Source organism: Pungitius pungitius, chromosome 6 (genome assembly GCF_949316345.1).
Source record: "Pungitius pungitius chromosome 6, fPunPun2.1, whole genome shotgun sequence".
In the NCBI taxonomy this organism is placed as follows: Eukaryota; Metazoa; Chordata; class Actinopteri; order Perciformes; family Gasterosteidae; genus Pungitius; species Pungitius pungitius.
In genome coordinates, this window is record NC_084905.1 from 4,234,959 (window position 1) to 4,261,348 (window position 26,390).

The 26,390-nt window shown below is 42.8% G+C and overlaps 1 protein-coding gene across 1 annotated transcript in view; it reads right to left on the reverse strand.

Moving 5' to 3' along the window:
- Window positions 1-26,390, reverse strand: part of cdh13 (cadherin 13, H-cadherin (heart)) — a 230,535-nt gene that overhangs the window by 29,372 nt on the left and 174,773 nt on the right. The window contains exons 9-11 of the mRNA XM_062562779.1: window positions 22,078-22,218; window positions 11,145-11,327; window positions 10,808-11,061 (exon numbers count right to left, since the gene is read on the reverse strand). Of these exons, the coding sequence (XP_062418763.1) occupies window positions 10,808-11,061; window positions 11,145-11,327; window positions 22,078-22,218 (578 nt within the window). The remainder of the gene's footprint in view (window positions 1-10,807; window positions 11,062-11,144; window positions 11,328-22,077; window positions 22,219-26,390) is intronic.

Consider the following 26,390-nt stretch of genomic DNA (forward strand, 5'->3'; position numbering starts at 1 on the left):
CATTAAAATATTCTCTTTCTCATTATTGTGACATTTAGAAAAAGTTAAATCATTTTGGTAATCCGGACCTGAAACAGGAGAGGTTAAGTCTGATTTCATTTCAGACAGTGAGAAAAAAAGTTACGTGTCTTTTGGCACAGTGTATGTAAACTTCTGGTTTCAACTGTAAATGCAGCCTTGTTGGTATTTAATCTCAAGTATATAGGACCTAAAGGGATTTAAAGCACAGACAATGGGAAGGTCTGGCAGCCAAATTCAATAAAGCCGTGAAGCCTGTTAAATAACAGGCTTTGGCATTTCTTCCCTTAAGTTGAAGATCTAAAGAAGTGTAATGCTTCGGTCTGATTTAGTGAAGGCTCAAGGGTAACCACTAAATGAGTTGGATCCACTGTTCCTCCTCCATGTGCAAACATGGGGACAGTTCATTAGAGCCCTTCATAGGGCAAATTAGAAAGACATTAAAAAGCCATTAGGAATATTCATCTGGTTATACATTGTTATCTCCAAAACCAGAGAGGACCCAAACACATCAGTCAACAAATGAGACAGTGCCCAAACACAAATGGTCACCCATGTCCTCCTTTAGCTGCGAATACACACGTCCGCATGAAAGGCGTACACACAACCGGAAGCTAAATTCTGTTGTACGGTTTGCTTGCAGTGTGGCACAATCCTCAAGGCACCAGAATAGGATTCGTCCAGATGTTTTGCTTGAGTGGCAGAGAGAGCCATCTCTAGAGGCACATACTGTGCCTCCTTCGATGCTGGTCTTCCACCGGTCTGCAGAGCTAAATCCTGAGGGACTACTCAGAGCGGCTATTGTTGGTATCAGAGTATCATTGTGTGTGTGTGTGTGTGTGTGTTTGTGTGTGTGCGTAGTGCAGGTTGCACTTAACTGTAAAAGGACACAGAGGAGCCTGAAGAGAGCTGGCATGAGTCTAGCGCATCTGTCTTAGGGTCAGGTGTCTCATTAGAAGTGATCCAGAGCCAAAAACATAATATACCAACCTGTGAGGTTTTTAAAATTATTTTACACAAAGCCTCTGAGAAGCAATTCTTTCAGTTTCTTAAAAATAACTGAATGCCTAAAATAGTGGGTTAGATTCCAATCAATTGTTTTTTATCAAATTGTTAATATACTAGGATCCAATAAATGTGGGCACAAGCAAAGTTTTGTTATTCAGTAAAAAAAAAACCCGTGCAGAATGGCTTTGAATAACTACAAAACACTGTGAAGCAAATGCTTCAAACATGATGGCACAAAACTGTGCGTGATGAAAACTAAAAGGAATGTCTTAGCCTATATGTATTCAGCATGTAAATTCTTTGTAGAGCAGACGGTTATTAGATGAGGACAGAGCTTCGCCGTCGCTCTTGTGGATGTGTTAAGACAGACAAGCGCTCTTTTTTTAACTCTGATCTGAGTCGTGTTCCTCAGTTTTCTCAGACAACTCAAAGGGGATCTGCGAGCAACAGAGAGAAAGAGGCTCTCCGCCCCTTCATAATCCAGTTAGGTCAGGAGCAAAGTGCTTGCATTCATTATGCCCATCTGTGTGTTTTTGTGCCAATAGCAGGTGCGGTGGTGATACACTGAATAAGTAGCAGACAATTTGTGGTAAAAGCTAATTTAGTAAGAAGATAAAAAGGGAGACGTGAGCACAAATGAATGCAAATAAATACATAAATAAGTGCTGATGGAATTATACAGCTGCTTGGTTCCTTTTTCAAATGCAGGGGTTGAAAAATGTACATCGGACATCACCCCTTTCTCATGTGAAATGATGTTGACCATTAAAGTGCTTTTTCATTTGGTTTAAATGATTCTTATCTTAACGTGTCCTCCAGCTTCATGGACAATACGATCAAACCTGAGGCATTGATCCTAAATGTTTGTGTAAATGTGATCTCAAAGGGGTAGTTTAAAACGTGTATACATATTTATTACAATATCAAAGCGATATTGATTCATTATTATTTATTGAAATGTTACTTTGGATCTTTTTAGAAAAATCTTTTAGTGATGGAGCTCTGTACCAACACCCCTCTATCATATTGTTCAGAGGGTTGCGGGTTGTTCAATGGGACCCAGTGAATGCAGGTAGGGGGCACCGGAAAGGTCGGGGGCTAGACCACTGTTTGGCAGGTTGCAATGCTCAGCAGAAAGGAAGAGATAATGATGCAGAATGAGCCAGCGATCGAACACAACCAACGCATGGGATTCCCAGGTGTTTCCATCGAGCTTGAAAGCATAATTCATCCAAATTGAATATGTATATGTCTGTCAGTGTGTGTGTGTGTGTGTGTGTGTGTATGAAGAGAGAAGACTGTCATGATCCTTTGGTATATTAATTCCCTTCAAAGTCATACTATTCTGTCTGTTTCCTGTGAAACTATTATAAAATACCACACCCTCTTGGTGTGTGTGTCTGTGGGTTCCAGTACCACATGAAAGCTTAGTCTTCCTATTTCAAGTGTCAGTGTTTTCAGCGCTTACAGATTTCTGCAGCGCACTGCAACTTCCACAAGTGCATACTCACACACTTGATGGCAATGGCAGCATAGTCTAGAAAAACCTATTTAGCACTTTTCTCTTCCTCCCATTTCTACAATTTTCTGTCTTACGCAGCGTTTACCCTCTGTTGACTTTTATATTATCACAACATCTTTAAATGTCCCTCCATCGCTTTATTTTTCTCTCTCCTGTCAGCGGGATCTCCCTGTGATTGAAGTCCAACTTACAGAGAGCAACAATGCTCATAGTGTGTTTCAATCTGAGAGCTCCTAAGTGTGTGTGTGAGCAATAGAGAAACGCAAACTAAAGGTGCCGTGGTTGTGCAACAGCCGCACAATTCATCCAAACTCACAGCTGGTGAAGCGAGAGCAAGAGGGAAGAGAGAGGAAACATGTGCAGGGCAGAGAGAGCAAGATAAGACAAGGGATGGAGAATGGAGATAGTAGCGGGACACATGAGGACTGGGACCGTGAATAGATGTGGAATATGAATGAATTATCCCTGCTTTCGATCGCAGTCTCCTCCCCGTCTCGTTTCAGCTCCATTTCATTAATGTCATCTGAGGAGCCGGTGAGAGTTCTGTGCGGGTCCAGTTTTGCAAACCCAACATGCGTCAATGCCAGAATTGGCCTTCCCCAATGATCCCTGAATCTAATTAGGATGTAACTTGTGCACATTTAAAGAAGTCAATCAGTCTAAACTGTGAAAAATGGTGGTGGTGGGGGGGGGGGGAGGTGGGGGAGGTTGGTGGAGACCAAAACCCGAGCTTAAAGAGGACTAACACTCACCACTCTGTCAAAAACATGATTCAAAATGACTGCTGTTGTTTATGAGCTAAAGCGACATCTCCAAACGTCATATTGAGATTTGAGTAGCAATTTAATTGCTGTCTATTAATAAAATGGTGATGGTAAATATAAACACAAACAATACTTCTTTTTGTACCCTATCTTTGGTTTATTTCCCCTGCAGACCTTCCCTGAAAGTACCATGATCCTGAAGTTACCCCATTCATTGCAAGAATCTGGAGCCAGTTATTGGCATAAGACCTGGAATAGCACTCCTACTTACAAGAAAGGAACAGAAGCGACCTCTGCCTTTCCATCTCAACATGTCATTGAGCTCAAGTGGGATATTAACTGTAATATAAGAGGTCAAAACTTTGTGTTCCTTTTAGGCTGTGATAAATATAGAGGGGCATTGAAATTTAAAATGTTTAAAATGTTTTTTCTACAGAGGAAGGAAAAGATAGAGAACAATTGGCTCTGAAGCCTTTGTTGTTGAACAATAAGAGGACTCCTTTGGGGTCGCCCACAAAGGCCCGGTCAGCCGTTTTGGGCTGGATTTCAACTTGAGGTGTACTGAGCAGAGCTGAGCTGCCCAGTTTTGGCCAACCACTGCTGCAGGCCATGTGGACAAATTACCCATGTCACACCTCTTCATTTTTCCACTCTTTATCAGCACCGTGCAGCAGGTCTATACAGAGGAAATAAATGTGACAGCACTGAATAAGTGGAAAGCAAACCTCGCCGCCTGTTGCATCAATCACCTGTCACAGACATTCAGTCAGGGTGTGTCTTTTACGTGTCAAACGCGCGGAAAGTATGTGAGCTTGGATAAAAAGGTGTGAACAGAAGTGTGAAGTGCGTGGTGGAGTTTTAATGTAGGCATCTACAGTACTGGATGTGCATATGCATTATTATAAAAAGCCAGAGGGGTTTAATTGGCAATCATGATAAACTGTCAGAGTCACATCTACAAGATGTGAAGATGTGACTCTCCCTGTCCATCTTCATCCTCACATGCATAAAATGTCAAGCCATCCCCTTAATATGCGAGCGGCCCGGGAACAGGTTAGATCAACGCATTAAACGACACCACTCGCCAACAACCTTAATTATGGATTAGATACGCATAAAGCAACACGCGGATCAGGCGTCGCATGTTTGAATTAAAACAGAGAAACGTAGAAAGAAAGAGGCTCAGCGGAGGGGTGGTTCCGGAGAGAGAGAGAGAGAGAGAGAGAGAGGCCTTGACGTTACATGTAACAGAAGCGGCTTTCTTGAATTACATTCTCATCTCCTCTACGCCAAGAGGGCCGTCCCTTTGCCTGACTCCTCAGGTACTGATCCGGCGCTCGTTCCACCACGGTGTGCTTGCGGGCCAGCTAGAGTCTTGGAGGAGGCCCTCCACCTGCTGAAAGCGGTCCACTGTGCGCGCTGGACCCACTGTGTCGACCCCCACGGCATCAGTGGAGCGAGCGCAGGGAGAAGGCGGGCTCCAATGAGGATGAGGGGTTTGCATTATCAATATGTGGTGGGACGGAGAACGAGTATGCAAAGAGGCCAAACCTCACTGAGTGTAACATCATTTTTATAAATTAGCAAACTGCTTCACAGCATCCCTGTTCCTCTTGGCGTATGTGGGGATTGTTTTAATTATTTCCTGGCATTCTGATGGTAGAACTTCTCTCTCTCCCTCCACCCCCCCCTCTCTCCCGTATCACGTGTTTGGCAAGCCTTTACCCGGTTGCTATAAATAAGAAAGAAAACTAATCTGATTAGCCTGCAATCAGTCATTCCACCTCTGAGGTGAAGGAGAGGCGAGGGAATCGAGGAGACTATGGCCACGCCGGTTTCGCTCTGCAGAGGGTAAAACCGGCAACTCAAATCCATAAAACTCTCTCTGAGACGGCCCCGAGTCCGCTCATAGATGACGCAATGTTGCCTCAAACGGCAGCTCTGTGGTCCTGTCCCATTTTATGCCGACGTTTGTAAAGTGATTTCAAACTGTCGGCAAATGAAAGTTGGATTCTATTTTGACGTCCAGCACAACATAAGACGCAGCGATTAGATGGAAAGAACGAGATCGGGGAAAACTGTGGACATTTTCAAACGTTACCACTTCTCACAACTAGTTTGCTTTGCCACAATCTGTGTGTCCTATCGCACTGCAAACAATCACCTAACGGACCTGAGCCACGGCAAAGAGAAAAGCTGTCTGAACGTTTCGCTGCCTCAAACCAAACTAAATCGAAAAGGGAAAACTTTAACTGTTAAATTGATTTAAGCCAGGAAATGATACAGAGTAAATGTCTTTGCTGTGTTGCTGAAACTTTTAGAAGATGTCTAAGTCTACATTTCTGTACTATACATAGAATTAAATTAAAAGCCAAAAATATGATTTTGTTTGAGTTTACACAAAGCTTACACATAAACACCATTGTGTGAGTAAGTCCACTTTGACCTTTTGTTAAACTTTTTGAATTAGCTCGCACAAGTCGAGCAAAGTTATAATTGATCTCGTCTTCACTCAACTCTACTGTTTCATCCCCAGTGTCTTGTAATCTGGGCACTATATCTGGCTTGGACACATTTGAGGCACATTCTCAGTGAATCACAGCTTCCTTTTTATGTTACTTAAAGTAACATAAAAACAGGCGACTGTCTGTAGACGAATCGCCGTCCAACTTTGTGTCCTCCGCCACGTGCTCTCCTGGCTGTCCTCTTCATCTCATGTCCTGCATCCTTGTCAGCCTCTCATTTTGTGCTTCTGTTTGTTCCCCTGTACGGACGGGGACATCTTAAAGGTGAGCGCGCTGCCCGACCCCTCGCAGGTCAGCCTTTGTAGCATCCGACAACTCTCTCCTTTACACAGGCGCCGCTTTCCTCAAAGTCCGTCCGTCCGTCCGTCCGTCCGTCCGTGGATCAGTCTCACCCTCTCCTCCTTTATCTCGCCTCCTCAAAGCTACCTGCCAGCTTCTCGCGGGCTGACATGCCAGCTTCCCATCCTTCTCCTTTTAAGTCCCATCCCTTTTAACTTGAAAATGACCAGAGTGAGAAGCGAAAGCAGACAGCCGCTGAATTATGGACGACCCGAACGTCCGAGAGTCTCTCGCTTTTCAAAAGCCAGCAGGAGAAAATAAGTTAAAAGCACTCGAGGGAAGATGGAGAAGTCGTAGTGTAGCCCTGAAGACCTTTCATTTTGACAACATACGTTTGAAACACTGGAAATGTTATTGGTTTTTTTCAATGCTGTTGACTCCACCCCCCCCTCCCACCTCCCCAACCCCTCAAACTCTTTGAAGACCTAATTGAATTAGCTAAACTCCTTTAAAGACACTTTAGATTATTTGCTCCCCTCTTCACAGAGGGATTGGCACCAGAGCAGCATGAAGAGTCAATTTTGAGATAGGATTTGAGTAAATATTTGAGTTCACTTTCTGACTAAACTTTTCTAACAGATTTCTGGGTACAAAGCCACCCTGAAGAGCTGTATAACTCAATGTCAAGCGCCCACACGGAAAGCAAAACACTTCAAGAGTCAGAGGTTTACCAGAAATTCAGTTGAGTTTCATCAAAAGCAAGTCCAACTCTCTCCATCTCCCATTAAGGCTGTTTTTCATACTCTCCATCTGATGTCTTTCCCTTCTGAAGCGCTCTCATAAAACCATTCTTGTCATCCTTGATTAAAGCCCTTCAAGAGTCGATATGGGGACAGCCTCCCTTCAGACGAATCCACACAACATCTAAAAGTTTGTTGATATAAATACTGACCAGAACTGAAAAAGACTCATGTCTGCTGGAACTCCAGTAGTATAGAAAGTCTATGGTATAAGGAAAAGGAACACTGCTTTGTTGTTGTATTTAATTAAACATTGTGTTCATGCCCCCAAAAATGTTTTTTTACTTACTTCTATAGAACATAAAAACACATATGAATAGATCACGTTATTACTCTGAAATGTCATTCTGTAAATTCCATTTTTCATCATTACGATTTAATTAAATCTTCTCCAGAAAGTCTTCGACATTATGAAAAAAGACCATTTGGGGCTCATCAGTGTTGGCTCCTTCAAACAGTTTGTTGTTAAAGAGTAAGAGATTTACACGCTCACAGGCAAATAACCTTTCCCCAACAACATTAAGAAGAAAAAAGGTAAAGGAAAGCTGTCTAATAACTTGGATAATGAGGTAGCTCCAAATTAACCCTGCAATGTTCTTCTTGGCTGAGGGCTGGAAACGAGGCTAATGAGAAGTTCCTACACTCACTGCGGCGTGGAGCATATTGCTAAAACTTCAAAGAGAATCAATAATCGTTGCAATTCCAGTGATTAGACCTTCAAACCACATTTCCATTAATGTGCATGGAGGAGGTGCGGCGCTTGATTTGAATGCTGTCATCCCGCATGAAGCGTGTATGAAGACCGAAACGGAAGCGATAAATACCTCATTAGGTGATGTGTCGCACAATTCCAGATGAGATTACACGAGGACATCTTGTTCCTGAACCTGCGCTCTAGATGTCGTCATTAGGCCCCTTGGCTGCAGGTGCCCCCCCCCCCCGATCCCTGCAATGAGCACCACCTGCATGCCCACCTGTCTGGCATCCGCTAATTAGCGCGTCAGTGTGAACCAACAAAGGAGACACTCGCATGGTTTCAGGTTGTTGAATGGCGGCCCCGATCAAATTTGGGATCGTTTCAAATGTTCTTGTGTGGCTGTGACAGTTGTTTGTCCCGGTGCCCCTGAATGTGTCAGAGGAGCCGCGTTAGTGGCAGCGTGCTGAATGCAGAGCTCCATGGCAACGAAAGCCTTTCTCAGTTCCCTCTTGTCCTCGCGTGGACTCCTCTGCGCCAGCGTACACTTCATGTTCACAACTACCACCTGAAACCCGCCAGCAAATGCCCAGAGGTCCAAAAAATCACTGATCGATCAGCCAAGAAACAGCTGTTGGTTCCTCTTGTGAAAAGACAAGGCACTTTCACTTCAACCCCCACTTAACATTTTTTTCCTCGTATTTCCGAAGTCTTCCTGTTACCTTAAGTTAGTGGAGGTTATTATTTTGTAACCGGCATGAATTGACAAGCGTTCCTGGCCTTCCGTAGGAAAACTGAGGGGAAACTTTCCGTTGTACGAGGAGACGTTGCACGAATTCATTTGAGGAATCCGATCACATCATAAGGATTTGAATTTAACTGTTTACCACAATTTTAATTGAAAAATTGCATCTTAACCACTTGGGCGTCGTAGTGTGTCGGCCTTTTATTTCACTTTACTGAGTTTAATCAGCCTTTCTCAAGACCCAACATTTGGCAATGACTAAAAATGTCACTCGCAATTACCAAACAAGCAGAATGGTAAATATCCCCCCCCCCCTCCCCCCATTAATCCTGTCTGAATGGGGCATGATTCTGCTTTGGGTAGAACTGCTGTCCAGAAATGTTTCATGTATTGATCTGCTCAAATTCCACAGATGTCTCTTCACGTGCTATTTCTTGTCAAACAGTGCACAGAACAGACGGGCTTGTTTTTGTATACATGCATTGATCTAAAATACTGAAATAGCCCTTACAAATGCACAAGCATGCATGTGTGAGTGTGTGTGCGCTGCTCACTCTGGCCGGAGAGAGTCCCACCGATCGTATTCTATGTCAAATGCATTTGACCTACGCATCGCAGAGGGCAGATGCACTGAGACCCAAACACACACACACACACACACACTAGCAGAATTATGCAGAGACGGACAGGTTGGGAGAGAAGAGCGTAAACAGATCTCCTTCTATTCTTTTTCACACTGTGTACTCTCTCCCTATTTCCACATCTCCAACTGTCCGCCTTCCACAATGTCCTCAACCTGTCTGCGGGTCACAGTTATGAGACTTCAAAGTCACTGTCGCTGGCAAAATGTCAGAGGATGAAATAACTGCAAACACAGAGGAGATGAAATAAATACAGAAAGGTTTGCTGAAGATGAGAGAATCACTTCCAAATATAGACTGACCTTTTCTAAGCGAGTCATGTAGGAATATATTATTTTATGATGTCATTCAATGGCAACGCACTTATTATGTTATAGTATTAATCACAGCAGATGTGGTTAATGTGTCACTTAAGACTCATAACTATGAGGGACAAGCGGAGAAGAAGGAGTCCAGATAACATCCAGGATGAAGAAAAGTAATATATAGAACATTTGTGAAATTAGTGGTGATTTTATCCCTATTGGTATCAATTCAGAATGAGGCCACAACTAATCTAAGATCTCTTAAACCTGAATGATTTCTTTCCCCAGGTGTTCAATTGAGAGCATAGTGACACACATCTATTATGTCTACGTCTATATACTAAGGCTTTCATGTCGGTTTCCTTTTGATGACCACATGTTTGGATTTTAAATCCAGAGGTTGTGTTCCTATCTGAGCTCTGGTCTCCGACCCACTGGTTAAAGCTTTGAGGGCACAGCTGCAGACGGACATTCGTGGTTATGTAGCATTTCATAGGAACACGGTGACTACGTTTCACAGCACATAAAGAGGCATCAGTTATTTGAGCATTAAAGCCACAACGTGGTGAGTGTGATTTCCCCCGGGTCGTTATTTTGCCAATGTGTTTACTTTCAATGATACATATCTCCAAGGTTGAAGAAAGGGAGCTATCTAAATCGAGAACAAATTAGGCCTGAAATCCAATAAATGCAATGATGAGTTTTCCCATCCTGTAAAAGGAAGTGCACGACACGCCATGGGGCTTCCTCTCGCAGCAAGATAAATACTTACTGTTGTAGCACATAGTGAAACTAATAGCCATCCTGTTATGAAGACGGCAATATTTGAGTGAAGGGCATTTTCTGTAACATAGTTAGAGTTAATGAGTGGTCCCGTTCTGTGACTTCTCAGATGACTGGAGGGGATGCTTACAACCTGTGCCAGTAAATTGCAAATTACACTGGCGAAAACACAGCAGCCTAACGGGCAGAGCAAAAAGCGTGTACACAGGGACGGAGGAGATGTGAACCAGATGAGAGGCATTAAATATCTAAGAGCTCCCTGACATAAGAGAAGTGCCCCGCTATGAGAGAAATCATTAAGTGCTTCTCAAAGGGTCCCATTAGCAAACGGGACTAGATTATATTTCTAATCTGAGAAGAGTAACTCTGAAAGCTCATTACTGACAATAGTGAGCTACAGCAGAGTTTTAATAGCCACATAGATATATATATATATATATAATGTTTCAGTCATTTTGGATTCCTTACATTTTTATTACTGCTTTAATGTTTTGTTTAATATATGTTTTAAATGAACTTGTTTGCACTGTATCCTACACTACTGTGATTTCCCTGCAGTGGGACTAACGAGGGATTATTTTATTAGCCGATGCCGTTTAACTGTACCACAGTCACGCTCGCTCCCATTCGTTTCATCTTCTTTTTTTTTTTTCATACACCAGGATGAGCACAGTTTTTTGCATTTCTGGTCCCTTTTTCATTTCTTTCTGCCACACTGCTTACCTGATGCTCTGGACCTGTAAAATATCTGGATCTGTGGCGTTGAGTGAGGCCACGAAGCTGCCTAAAGGAATGTTTTCCATCCTGCTGACTACCAGGGGGTCTGGGAAGAAGACGGGGCCCTCGTTGATGTCCAGGACTCTGATGTGGACAGTGGCTGTGGAGCTGGGGCCGTACCCGACATCAGGAACCAGAGGGTCCTCGTTCTCCACTTTGATGAGTAGCGTGTGGGGCGCTTTGGCCTCGTAGTCCAAAGGCTGAGGGCGGCAGAAGGGGGATAATTGTAAGGGAAGGTTGGTTACGTCACAGGCGGCGCGTTGCATGGTTTGATGTTCTCTACCTTGGAAACGGACAGCATTCCCTCGTTATTGTCCGGGTTGGTTTGGATCTTAAAGCTCAGCGTGGGATCTCCTTTAATTATAGAGTAGATCGCTCTCCACGCCCCCGTGTCCGGGTCGTCCCTGTCGTCCACCGTCAGGTTAACCACCACTCCGGTAGAGCCCTCGAACACGTGCGCCTCAAACTGTTAGAGGAGACAGACAGACAAATCCCCATCAGCAGGCAGATAGACATCTACAGACTACGGGCGAGCAAGTCGGCCTGGACTCAGAGAGAAAGGAGACGGGCAAGATGGTGCCGACAAATATCTATTTGAATTTAAGTAGCCACAAAGTTAAGTTTGACGGTTCTAAGTCAATAGAATGACAAAAGTGGATGACAACATGAATTGAGGCCGAGGCAGCTGCACAAATTGATTATGTTTCAGACTTTTACCACTATTAGTGGGAATATTTTGTCATCAATCTTCTTTGTGAGAGTGTTCATTTGAGGTACCCTATGGAGTTTACGACTACTCATTTTGCACACATTCATTCATTATATTTTTATCTTATTCCTGCACTTTGTTGTCTTGTTGTCCAACTGTCTGCTGTCATGAACCAACCGCCAAGTCAAATCATATTATGGTAATTAATGTTTCCTGATATGTGCACTTTTGTATATATGTCTTTGTCATCATCATCATTAAAACACCACGTTTAAGTCGAGGACTGTGATGTCAAGCTTCCTCTTTTCATTTAGTTTTCCCGCTCTGTGTTTTTGGCTTACTATTGCAGCTGCAAAATGCCAAATCGTTTTTTATACTCTGGAGCTAGAGCTGAAAAGAGGGAAATAAATTATGAACATAAACAAAAAAGAAATAAAGGAGAATGAATGCAATGTCCCATATTCTGGAGCCAAGTCAAAGAAAACAGCACAAGTAGCAGCGCACACACTTGTTGTGGATTCTCCACACTGCATCTCATTTAGCTTTCGGTGTCAATCACTTCTCACCTCTCTGCTCATTGTTGGCAACGAGCCTCAATCAAATTCCCATTGATGCATTCTGCCAGCAAGGATTTCACTAAAGACTACCTCCTGAACAGGGGTACCCCTGCACAAGCTGCAGGCAGAAGCTACGCTGTGACTGGCTATGTGTGTGTGTGTGTGTGTGTGTCAGGACCATTACGGTGTCAGAGCTTACAGTGTAATCTTTCAGACACAGAACACTCTGTTTAAGGATAGTGCTGGTCCACCTTAGATTACTGCGTCTCCTGTCAGCCCACGGTATTGTTGTTTCACAGATTACCCTTTTACTGCCTTACACCGTCAGGCTCCATGCATTTATCTGAAAAGACAGAAACATTGATTCTCCTCTTTGCTTTCTTTTCTTCCTTTCTTATTCATTCAAAGCTTGTTTATAAAAAGAGCATTGAACCATTCAACACTCATTTAGGACGGAGAGGATGGAGGCACAATGTTCTTTTTAAGGGGAATGTTTGTGCCCACATGGGCATTGTTGGCCCCTTTTTGTCCCGCGGGCCCAAGGCAGACTGGTACAAAGGCGTCATGTGAAAATTAGGGGGCCGATGGAAACATAGAAAAGCCCCGTGCTCACTGTGAAACACGTGGGATGTACTAGAATTCAAATGCAGCAGCCATCGCCTTAGATTTAGCACAGGACCCTGAAGTGGTAAAAGACATCTTGCAAACATTGCTTACATGCCCCCCCCGACTGCTTGTACTCAAAGAATCGCTATCACAGACAAACGCGGGATCGCCGTGTTAGTCGCCCTCCTCTGCCCGTCAGAAGAGCAGACAACTCAAAACATTTGCTCACACTTTTGAGCTCCCTCTGCTCACACACGTACACGCAGCCCGGACACACAGACGGCAGCCACGTGGATGGGGTTTAATCACGCGGGGCAGTCGTGCGTTTGGAGGAAACGTTGTATTCCGTGTGATGTGGCCACTAGGCTCCTGCTCGGCTGCTGATAAGGCCTCAATCCCACCTGGAGCACAAAGCAACCAGTAACCTAAAAGACTGGAAGGAAATGACTAACGAGGGAGGCAGAGATGGCTGAAAGAGGAATAATAATAAAAAATAAAAAAAAGGTCTGCCTTAAAGTTTGCTTTAATCCGTAAGTAAGCCAGTTACAAAAGTGGTTCTTGCTGAGTTCACTTTGATTAAAAAGATGACCGGAGGACCAGAGCAATAGTCACACAAAAAACTTTACAGGACAATACAATTACTAACATATATTTAGAGAATTACCCTAAAAAGTGTCTAATCCTAAACTTTACCCCACCCTTTAACCAAGTCCTCTCCTTTAAAGGTTATGGAGACGGCTCCCCAAAAGCCACAATGTGAGCCCAAAGGTCACGTAATAAGTGCTTCCCACACACACCCACACAAAGGTGTATGAGGAAGTAGCAAACAACTCTCACACACACACACACACACACACACACACACACACACACACACACACGCACACGCACACGCATCAATGCATGCCGACGGACACAGAGACACTGTGCACAGAGGCTGATAGATTGATGCAGAGTTGACCGAGGGCATAAATCACAGTGTCTTACACTTTGATATTTTAGATTTCAAGAAGTAAAAACTAGTGTTGCATTGATTTTCTGCTTCCCATCTCTTTAATGGCTTACTCTTTCAATAATTTCTCCCATAGATCTTCAGGGTAATGCCATCCTGCCAAAAGATAACGACTGATTTGATGCAGGAGAGCTTCAGAGAAAAAAGATAAATAAATGGAAAATGTCAAGTTTCAAGACTTTCAAGACGCTGTCATTCTGAGCGCGCTGTTTATAACTGTGTTTGTCTTTCATTACAGCCTGTAACATGTGTAAGATTTATGTGAACCGATTATAGGAACTAAAAATAAATGCATCATATCACATTTCCTGTTATTGGTCTTGTCAGGTCTGCCTCTATTCTTTCATATTTCCTAATTACAGATTATCTTCTACTAAACTATTTTGCTGATCTGGTTAAGAAATGTCACTGTATTTTACTATGCTTCAAAAAATGGTGGTTTTACATCATCTGTATTATGTAAATGGATTATGTATAAAACTGACCATCATATATACAGCATACAAATGAAACATTTATTTTCATATCAAGTCATATTTGTATACTCACTGGCCAAATAGTTCCTCCTGCAGACTACCAATCAACTAACGGCACTGTCAGTCACATGGCCTAACCTGAGGGGAATTGAGTAGGTGCTGATTTCTGGCTGCGTTATGAGATTCTAATGTGGACAAAGAGCGGCCACTGCATCGAGTTGAGTATCAACAACAGAATTTACAGGTCAGCGGTGACAGTTTAAGTGGGCTGTACTAATAGCATGGTCCTAGAAATGTCTCTTTCACTCTGCAGATCAATTTTTGACACTCTAATTCAGACTGAAATATCTTGGGTACGGATATCCATACTGCCTGCAGGATGAATCTTAATGACTTTAGGGATCCCTGGACTTTTCTCTTGCGTTCATGCAGCCATTGGTTGAATTTAATCATAACACAGTCTACATGAAAGAGCAGTATGGCAGGATGGAGGTAGAGCGGGTCGTATTCCAATCAGAATATTGAGGGTCCGATCCCCAGCTCCCATGTTATTACCAGCGTGTCCTTGGGCAAGACAACCTTCTTTCTCCCCCGTAGCTGGCTCATCAGTGTTTGACTATGTGTGAGCGGGCGAATGATGACATGTAGTGTGAGCACTACATGTCATCATTCTGATGACTGTATCAAACATTATGTTGAACATAATTTAGCACGTTGTATTGCTTGTGTACAGTGATTTTAACGAAGATAAGGAACTAAAAAAAAAACACTGCATTGCGATTGCAGGGCTTGTCTAACAATATCTTGATTTGGTTGATCTCCTCAATGACAACATGACACCACATAACCTTCATCGGGACGACAGCATGCAGTACACTTCTACTCGAGCAGACGGGGTTGCAAAAGCAGCCATGAAATGATGGCAAAGGGCCTGTGAAAGGGACGTGTCGCCTCGGACGCGTATAGGCCTACACATAAGAATACGCTTTACCCTAACCCTAACCCAACACTAAATGCTTGCTACCTCATTAATACTACCGTGTCTTTCATTGCATTGTTTGCTTTTTACAAACCACTGGCAAAGTATAGTCTGCGTTGGGAGCAAGGCTGTGAACACACACACAAGAATGAAGACAGATGTGAGCCAGGTTTAAGCAGTAGACACTAGCTGCATTAAACTAGACCTTCCATTATTTCTCATGAACATTCACAAATAAAAAGGTGGCGACAGATGCTGTTAAATCACATTTGATTCCTGAGCCGTTGTCCTTATTTTACGACTGTCTGTGCAAAACCTTCCATCACAAAACACACCAATGCTGAATCATATTCTTACAGATAGTACACAGCACCATGCACTCCCATTTACACACACCAGCGCAGACGAATTAAGATCAACTTCTTATTATTCCTGGCTGTCCGTCACGTCGTGTTATGAATACAGATGGCGGTTGGGGAAGCACTGACAGGCAGCAAAACAGAGACGCAAGCAGCTGTTTCGTCTGTCCTAATGGAAAGTACTTTGTGACACGTCCCCGCTGCCCCAAAGATTTGTTCTGAAAGGAAACATGCAGACGGTGGCCCGTCACATTAAACCTCCTGAGACAAGACTGTTTTGCCTCTGAGTAACGCTTGCTCCCTTATCTCATCCCGACAGGGAGCGACTGAAGGCATTTTGAGTTCAATTTTGATTTGTATCATTCGGAGCCTTTTGTATCACTTTGACCGCTTTAACATCTATCTCTTGTCATCTATCACTTATTTTATCTCTTATTTGCTACTTTTTAAAATCCTTTTATTTCTTGGGAAGCATGTAAGCTGTTCACTGCAAGTGGATAAACACTAATACAGTATCTGGAATAATGTGGAAAAATGTGGCACTCATAAAATGATTCAAAGGTCTCCGGACTTTGCGTGATTCTGCGATGCGCTAGCTTTGTTTTTTTTCCGGACCACGCCTGAGGGGGGCGCTGTAGAGGTAATGGTATAAATCAGAAAGAAATCCCTCGCAGCCACTTGTCTTTCCATTTTCTGCTTTCCACAGCAGCTTAAACATCAGCAGAACGAGGTGCAGACGGACCGCTAATCTGTTATAAGGAAGCATATTCATTGTATGGTACCAGCATGAAGCTGAAATGACAGCATGTGCACGTGATCCGTCATCCTCCCACAGAATCCTGCACCCAGTGTCTATGTATTGGCGGCTTACCTCTCTTTCTAACCCCCCCAGTCGCTTTTTACCCTTCCCCCTATCTTTCATCCTGCATACAGTAAGTGTGCCTGTAGAGTTAATGAGCTTACCTGTCTTTATTAAATTTGAACAGCCTCTGCTCAGGCTGTTTCCAAAGATTTGAAAAATCTGACGTTCAGCAGAGCAGCTTTTCTACCTTTTGCAGGATATACTGTATGTCAGCCCTCACGTTTGTCAATGCAGCACAAAAACAGAAAAAAAAAATCTATAATAAATACAGGCACACAATGTATAAAAAAAACAGATGCTTCAAACAAACAAGCATTTAAGTGTTACAACTGATGCATTTTATCATATAGCGTCAGGCAGCTTTCAAATACAGTCTCACAGTCACCGTCTACTTTCTGCTGCATTTTGCTGACTGTTTATTTCAACTTTGTGTATGTACTTCCAAGTAGACTGCCGAACTGCACAGCATGACTCCCTCAGTGGAAGAAGTCCTGGGAAGTGCTATTTGCATTCTGCACTCATTGCTCTTACATTAGAATGTCTTCAAGCTATACTGAACATGGTGGCACACATGAGTGACTGCCATGATGAGTGGTTTTCATGCTACTGCAGCAACATGATCCCTCGCTTTAAAGGATTTGACAGGTTGCCATGTTGGGTCCAACCATCCTGGTATGGGGGGGGGGAAGTCAGTACAAACCCTCCTTCCTTCCATACAGCACCGCCTATCAGAAACACACTGGACATTGAGCGAGTAGCCTTGTCATTTAGAAATCCAGACTTTGAGAGTCTTATCAGGAACAAAAAGCATCCAAGTTCTCCCATAATTAAGTTAATTACATCATTTGAGTCAACTACTTGTCAGTAGTTGGACCGTTTTATTTCATGATTGGTTTAAATGAATGCAGTTAAGTGAATGTAAAAGTGAATATTTCTCTCCCTAGCATTGTGAGACTAGTTGAGAACCACTGCACCAGAGTGCCGATGTTTCCCTGTTTATTTACGCATGGGAGGATCCATTGAGTGCACCTTCTGAGAACACATCCCGGCAGAGCACAGCTTTGTTACGTCAATCGGGCTGATAATCATGCCGGGTATTGAGGTTGTTCTGTCTGGAGCTGCTGCCTGGTACCAAACTACTGAAAGAACAGTCGTTACAGACTGCGAGTGACCGCCATGGAATAGCCGTTTCATGCCGCACGCTTGCTTGACAGTAATAAAAATTAACTCATGCATAGTGCTGAACGATGGAACAACTCAGTAACTGTGTAAACTATTTACATGCGTCATGTAGCTGATGCGTTTATCCAAAGCAACTTTCAGTAAGTGCATTCAACCTAGAGAACCAGAAAGAATCAGGAACATTTTTAGTCTCACTAGTCGAGGTACAGTCGGTAAAGGTGTGTTCTTCGCTCCCTTTTCAATTAGGAGCCAAAACAGCAAACCGTCTGGGAGCGAAGTCAGCGGGCAGGGACGGAGGTTTTGACCGTGTTCTGCATGTAGAGCGTATTGAAATATGATTGCAAATACATGCAAATGCTCGCTTACATGTGGTTTAGAAGTGCTTCAGCAAGACCCATTTTTTCCTAAGTTAGAAGCTGACCAACATCATATCAGTTTCCAATTTTTCAAAGTTCCAAGTTCAAATTGTATCTCTCCACATCTCAATCTAACCTGATCTGAGAATTTAAGTGTGAAATAAGATGCACGCACACACACACACACACACACACACACACACACACACACACACACACACACACACACACACACACACACACACACACACACACACACACACACACACACACACACACACCTTTGTCCTTCGTAAAATGCCACTAACCAAACACACTGTTCTTAAATCCTTTCCCGTCTCTTCCTCTTTTCGACGGAGCTTTCTGGCCAACTAGGCCACCGTATCAGCCAGGGTAAGCGCCGCGCGTATCTCACAGCTAGCGAAGCAATCATGCAAGGCCCGGACTAATCCGTGACACCCGTTAGCCGTCCCCCGAGACCGACCGGCCCTGACAGCGCCCTGCTGCCCTGCGCCTGGTGCTACACCCGTCACCGCTGAAGTCTTTATCAGCGGGACAGATGGATTTCATTGGAGCATGTTCTCCTGTTCATAACAGAGGACGGAGGGAAGGGAAGAAGAGAGAGGAAGGGAAACAGAGAGAGAGAGAGAGAGAGAGAGAGAGACGGCCGGGTGCAGAGAAGTTGAATGGGAAGAAATAAAAACAGACTGGCTGTCAGTTTGTCGGAGTGACGGGAGTGAAGAGGTGCATCATGGTCTTGTTATGAGGCGCTGGGGGAAATAAGATCGGTCAGACACGGCGTTGAATTAGCGGAGCCTGGAGAGAAGACGAGGAGAGACGAGGAGGAAGGATCAGCGTATGTGTGGAGGAATGATATGAAGAAGAAGGAAAAGAGACGTGAAGGGCAAAAGGTGCTTAGTGTGGAAGAAAACGGGTGTGGCAGCGTCTGCAGAGCAAAATCAAAAAGGAAATTCTAATAAATATTGCAGTAGGAAAAGATACCTTAGCTCATGACGCCACATCACACTGAATCATTCATCCTTAGAAAGAAGGTAGTAACAAGAAAATTACCATACATTTGGCCTGCTGTTTAGCTAATTGTAACATATTTAATCAGGTTTTACTTCTTTTATGTCAGTGGATGCTGTATATTGTATATGTTGTACTTTTAGCAGCCTTTCACTTCTGATGAAATCCTAAAGTTGAACTGAAAATTACAATTTCTTTACTTTGTTTAAAAAAGAATTGTATATCCCTAGCTATGATGGATGCAATCTTCTAATTTGTTTTTTATCAAAGGTCAATCTGTGAGCTGCACTTGTAAGTCTCTCTGGACTCATTACTCAAAGACAGTTATCCTCCGTATAATATGGGAAAAACCAAACACTTAATGAGCAGGTTGCTAAATGGTAACTTGTTGCTAAGTGGTAACTTGTTGCTAAGTGGTAACTTGTTGCTAAGTGGTAACTTGTCGCTAAGCTGTAACTTACAAACTTTGTAATCTTGCACATGGTCCCTAGCTAACCTCCTCCTCTCCCCCAGTGTTACATTGCACCACAGAACCAATGCTGTACGCTTGTTGAAGCAGATGAAGGGAAAGAGGACAACACATATTCCATCAATCTTTGTAGGGGGTTTACAGCATGTCTCCGAGCAAGACGTGCTCTTAAATGACAAGCTACAATAAAAAATAGCCACACAGAGGCCTCTCGCAGTATTTACACCAATTTGTCAAAAATACATTGGCGCTTTGAAAAAACAGGAAAAAATAGCAGTTGGTGTACCACAGTGGGCTGACATTACTGTCTCTTTACTTGTTTTCTAAGATAGAAAAGGCAAAGCAACTTACAGGGGAAAAACTGGCGGGGCCATTGTGAAAGGGGTCCTTTGACCTCCTGCCGCAAGATCTATCTTCACAATGAGTACGTAGCACTGACAAGTTTTTCTTTTACAGACGTAGATTCACTTCTTGCAGCCGTTTGCGGTTTGCAGTGGAAATGTGTTACCGTTGTATGTTCAACATACTGTAGTTTATTTAAAAATGTCTGCATGCTGTCCCTAAACTGTCTACGAATTGCACAAATTGTGTATTAATGGCAACGTGGAACCTTCAGGCTCCCAGTTAGAAGTCCACAAGCCATTTCATTGTCGTGAGACCTTCTTTAAAGAATTAAATGTCAATGTATTATTTTATCTGTGGGGAATATTTTACAGCCACATGTAACTTTACAATCCCAAACTAGAAATCAATGATATTTATTAATTGAATTATCTAAAAATGCAAAGTTGAAATGTCAGTAGATTTTGATGCAATATCAGCGTATGGATTAATATATGGTGTTCTTTTTGTGTGTTAATGTGATTGAATTTAAAATCCTTTTTGGAGACACTGCCTAGCTGGATCCCAGATTAATCTTCAGACTTCCCCGACATTATTAAGAATTTTCAAAGCATTAAAACTAACGCTCCCTTGTTTTATAATTCTTTTACATAAAGTGTAGCTTCAGCAACTTGAATGCAGCAAGAGGAATTAGCGAGGAAAGGCAGAGCAGATTCCCTGCAGGCGGATCTGAGGATGTACGCAGAGGAATGTCTGCCTCTTTGCATAAAGCTGTGCTGGGAAGGTCCAAGGAAAAACTGAGGGACCCTACGTGGGGATTACATTTGTTGAATTCAAACAAGATATCACTCATAAAACCCAGACTGGATTTAATGAATAATAACAGGAAGTAACACACTGTGAACATTCATTTGCTTTTTTTGCTTTTTCTTTTACTCTCTCTCTCCTTCTATGTTGATTCTTCATACTCATCTTTTATCCTTCCCTCTTTCTCTGCTTGAGTCCTCCACACAAGCTGGAAGTAGAGCTTTTAAAGCTTACATCTCGCTCGCAGGAGGTGGGGTCTTCAGAAAAGGACCTGATTTTTCTGACGGAAGGGATTTTGTAAAGTTCTATGAAAAAGATTTGAATATTTAGTTGAATATCTTACACAGTGAAGACCTGAGCGCTGCCGCAGCGAACCCTCTCGTCCGAGCATGATGGTCATCGTAGGGGTCAGAGAGGATTCATGAGGTGTCGCGCGGATTAGGGGAGAGTGGACGGCAGAGGATTTATACGGGGGAGCTTAGCGCATTCGAACGCGCTCCAATCCTGCGAGGCGTTACGCGGACCTCTTCGTGGTGAGAAATGAGAGCATTAAGGGGGGCGTGAACGTGGCCCCCCTCCGCGCCCTCTGAGCTGTAACATTTTCCATCCGTGTCGCGCACCTCACGGGTTCCCCCTGACACCCCGATGCATCATGGGAGGGCTGTAGGGTTGGTTTGGTTTGGGCAAAGCCGGATGTGTCTCAAAACCTGACAACTGCTGTGGGGCGTTTTCCATTATGAACAACACAAGTCAGTGTTACAACTGTACCTTCAGGCACATGGAGGCTCGTTTTCTACATGACCTCATTCTTTCTTCACCTCCAGAGGTGAGAAGGAAGGATGAAGAGCGAAAACAAAACCGCTTTGGCAGCAGGTTTTGACAAATCCATCATAAGTGGCACAAATGTCAATAGGAGCAATTTATTGGTTGCCGTTTTCAATTTCTTTTTTTTCTTTAAGGTTACATTTTCCCCAGACTAGACAAACCCTCGCTGAATCACAACATTAACTGTCCTGCGGCCATATTCCCGTAAGCTTCCTCTGCACCATACCACCCAGTTACAGTGATCCATGTCACATGTTCCGTACAGACATGTACACACTGCACGTTTTAACAGCTTTACTGTGACAAGACCAGGACATGGATGTTTTTTTATGAAAGGAAGTGAAAGGTCAGAGTGAATTAGATTAGTCATCCAGTGGGTGAAAACACAAGTAATGTGTAGCCTTGAGGTACATGTGTCTCATTTCAGACGGCTCTGGTAGTGTGTTAACCTGACGTCCTGATGTATTTAGAATACAGTCCACACATATCTACTTCTATTAAACACTCATTAACACCTATTGCATCTACTTTGCCCATTGGTTGTCAACACAGCGCTCTGGTGAGTCACAGACAACTGAACGTGTCATTGACAGCGGGTTGGAAAGAATGGAAACGCCAGAGTTACAGGAAGAAAAAAAAAACTCACCAGCGTATGCGTGAACTCGGGGGCATGGTCGTTCTTGTCCGTGATGATAATGGTCGCTGTGGCTGTTCCTGTCAGGCCCACCTCGCTCCCCGCCATGTCCTTGGCCACAATCTCTAACTCGTATGTCGTGGTCGGTAGTGTCTGGAAAAATAACACATAGCGATTCAGAGTTAAGGTCAATACATTAAATATATAGCAAGGGTGTCGGTGTAAGGTCATAGGCACAACAAAGAAGCATTTTGAGTCAAATTACTTTAACAGATAACAAATGAAGGACATACAGTTGTAGTATCTGGGATAATATATTTACGCCACTTATTAAAAATGATTTCTAGATGAATGATTAGCCACGTCAGTGATTAAATGAATCCACATGAAGCAAACCTTACACTGGTCGACGTATTTACATGGAAGTAAGAACCTTTGCAAAAAGCTTGAAAGCTATTACAATAGTCAACTAGAGGCTTGATTCCACCATCAAATTGACTCAAAATGGCTGAAAAAATAATAATCATATTGTAAATATGGGCCTTCGCACTCACATACCAGTGTTAAAAGCGTTAGTAAAAACTCAGGTTATCTCTAGGGAAAGGTCAGGAATCCACATTTCATACATAAGAGAAAAAGCGTCCCTAAAGCTATGCATTATGGGATGAAATATAAGCGTCATTACAGATGGTTTCAGATGAAAATATTCCAGAGGGGCTTAGAATTGTATTATATGCACATTTTCCACAATCCTGAAGATCGAGTGTTTTACGCCCTGCCCGAAAAGACAAAAACTATTTTCCTTTCAAATAATATGCAAAATCATTGTGGCCATTGAGGCATTTAAAGATTTTGTGGCTTCTAGATTCTTCAAAGATATTATTATGGTTGATTCGATGTTGGAGATGAAAGAATGTGCACTAATAAAACCCAAACTGCACCCACCGTCTGCTGATTTCACATTCATACTCAAGTTAGTGAGAGGCATGCATCCTTGATTACAAAGTAGCTTTCCAGGAGCGCAAAGATCCAAATTAGAAATCTAATTCATTTAGTAGCCAGGCAGCATTTGCAATGTAACAATTGAAGAACTCCTGCTCACACAGCGAGGGTGAAGCATTCCTAGCGATGGTATCAGGGATAAGCATTTGTTGCCATAATTCATGCCTAATTGAAATGTTGACTGCTGTATAAATAACTGGAAGTTGGGGTTGTTAGAACCAACATTTATTCATCCGCTGCAGTGTTTTCTCCCTCGTGGGGCCTGCCGACTGCCACATGCTTTATAAAACTTCATCTTTCTGTCTCGCAGAAAAGGCTTCTGGAGCTCATGACTGCATTGTAGATTCACCTGATATGAATGCATAGCTTCTCATGCACACTGGCACAGAACAGGAGGAGGGGGCTGCACACACGTGCACACTAAACAAATGCAACAAACCGGAAAACTAAATCATCAAAATGTATATTTTATGCAACAGATGACAACGATTTGATCATTTTTCGCTCTCGGTGTGCTGGTGTTTTGTTGTTTTTCCTCAGGCCCTTGTATGGGACACCTGCTAACTGCCAAGCTTCTGCTCTAGCTGAGCCCGTGTAGTTAACTGTTTATGCTCTTGAAAGATATCATTTTCATGTCTTTGTAACAGCATTGCATGGTTTGATAATGGTTGCATCAGCAGGGAAACAATACTAGTAATGCATTTTTTCTGATGTCATGTCTATTTTTTATGCTTTCATTGGCGCCAGCTCATGGCTGGCAGAAATTAAAGCTACGTCTATAATAGTTTTGGATTATTCATCCCCTTCAATTGCATTGCCATCAATCATTACAATACGCACTTACTACCATAATCAAATCAGTTTCTCTGCCTTATCGTGTCCCTGATCTTTATACCCATGCAGCCAACCTGACAAAAACACACAACAAAAACCCTGGGCTCTGCTCAGCGTTAACCTGGGCGCTCATGTCAGTCGTCAGTTTGAGCGCGTTCCCCGTTCGCCTCATCAAAAATAGCACTCTAATCTCTTTCATCGATGCAGGAGATCAAACGGTCGATAGGTAGACATTTATAACGATCACATAACCGAGAAATTACACAATGATAAGCTATTAGCGGAAAAATGAGGACATATGAGATGCAACATAATGGAAGAAAGTAAAAAAAAATGGAATTCTTGATAGATGAGCTTTTAAAAATACCAATTGAATGCTTTCAACTCTGTTTATACTCCATTCAATCAACCGCTCCAGGTTAGACTGTGGAGCCGGTGAGAGAATAAACAGGTTTTTCTATCAGCGGTTTGTGTGGAGACACGGGGTGTCTCTCACAACCAGTTCCTGCTCGATCGAACAATGTGCAAGCAGATGGTGCTCCAGGGACCCGAGACTTTATTAAAACCATGCACACAACATGTGAACACGCACACATGGTGATGGTCAAACACACACACACACACCTGCAGACAGAGGTTCACGTTTGCCCTGCAGCTGGAGCGGAGAAGGACTCTGGAATACCTGCAGTCTCAGTGGCGTCTGAACACTTTGAGCGCGGCCTCCTCTGGCGACTGACAACGTCTTAATGAGTATTTCCCGAGTCTCAACTCAATTATAAACTGCCTGGAACTACCTGGCCAAGAAGACTTGTTCAAATTCACTAGAGACAGTTTCAACAACTGGGAATTTTCCCTTAAGCCGTCAGAAAACCTCTACTGGAAAAGGGCTGATTGAGATATTCACCAAAGTAAGCTCCTTAATTTCATTTCAGCGTGATGTTAATTTGTCTGGAAATACTTGATTCAACTTTTGGTAGCTGCAAAAGTGTGAAATGGAAAGATAACTGGCAATTTCTTCCGTGAGTCTAAGCCAATATCTTGTGATTGGCTGCATGTTGAGACAAATAAAGTTTTGTTGTATATTCCCTCCATACAGTAGGCCAGTGGATCGATTTTGTGTCTTTTCACACGACCCTCACTGGCCTGCAGTATTTAAAGACTAAATAAGTACATCTTCAGGTATCACTTCATCAAGGATAGTTGTATTCTGATCACATGGTTTTGTTGTTTTATAAAAGAGTTGTATGCAGTTATTGAACAGGTTGCTACACATGCACACAGATTTGTCAACAGTGGAAATCAGTTAACTACTTTTAACATCTTTGTATCTGTGTTGCATGCAAGATTTACTTTAAGAGTTTAGAAGTCTACTGTACTTATATTAGGAACATCAGCGCTTAAGGCTAAACACTAATATCAGCATACCGACGTAATCACAGTACTAATACCTACATGCAGATGTTTAAAAAAATGTAATGTGTGTTAACCGTCTTTATTTTAGTGTGTGCATGCAAATCATCACCAAATACAAAGGGCAGCTGAGGTTTATGGGAAAGTCAGTTGTCCCACGATAAGCAGTAATTATCCAAATTACAGGTCTAATTACAAATTGAACCCAATTATGGTGCTGGATACTGAATTAAAAACCTTCATTAAACAAAGTCTGCACTTTTACTACTGTTCCTGCTGAGAGTCTGACGTCAAGCAGCATAACCTTTGTCTATCCAAAGCGACTTGCTTCATTACGGACGGCGCTGACTGTCAGAGGTCAAGTAGATGGAAGTCATCCTGAGAGGAGGCACCGTGTCCATTCGCAGAGGAGCTTTGCTTTCTTTCCGATCCGCTGTATACGGTTCATTCGTATACATTGTACAAAGAGCTAATTAGGTCCAGTGTAGCAAATGATATGGCCTGGCTTGTTTACGAGACATGTGACCCGAGAAGGACATTTGATACCTTCACATTCTGCTTTGAAAAGGATTCAATGAAGCCCTTCGGTTGAGGGCTGATCCGGAGTCTCTGAATAGGTGTGGTATTTTTACGATTTTGGTTCTCCTCTGGCTTTTCACTAGTGCTTACTCTCAGCACCAAACTACTCGCTATTGTTCCGGCCCCTTTTCAAAAAATGAAAACTGCCTTATATAATAGTCCATTACTGACAAGAGCAACCTTATTCCGCTCACCTTTATGCCATCATCATCTTAATTCTACCCCTAATTCTACCACATTTTCTTCTTTATGTAGAGAAGCTCTTTTTCACTTAACTGTACATTTTTCAAGTTGTGAGTTCGACCATCCATTCATGAATATCTCAGATTGTATTTTTGCGAATTATGTAGCAAATTTCATGTCAATTTCTTTGAGAAGTTTCACTCAATACCGATTTTCATTCTATGGTATAGCTAACAAAGTTACTATTCCTTCTTTGAAATCTGTCGAAAAGCAAGAAACCCACATTGGTACCACAAGAAGCATCAGCTTGGATTGTT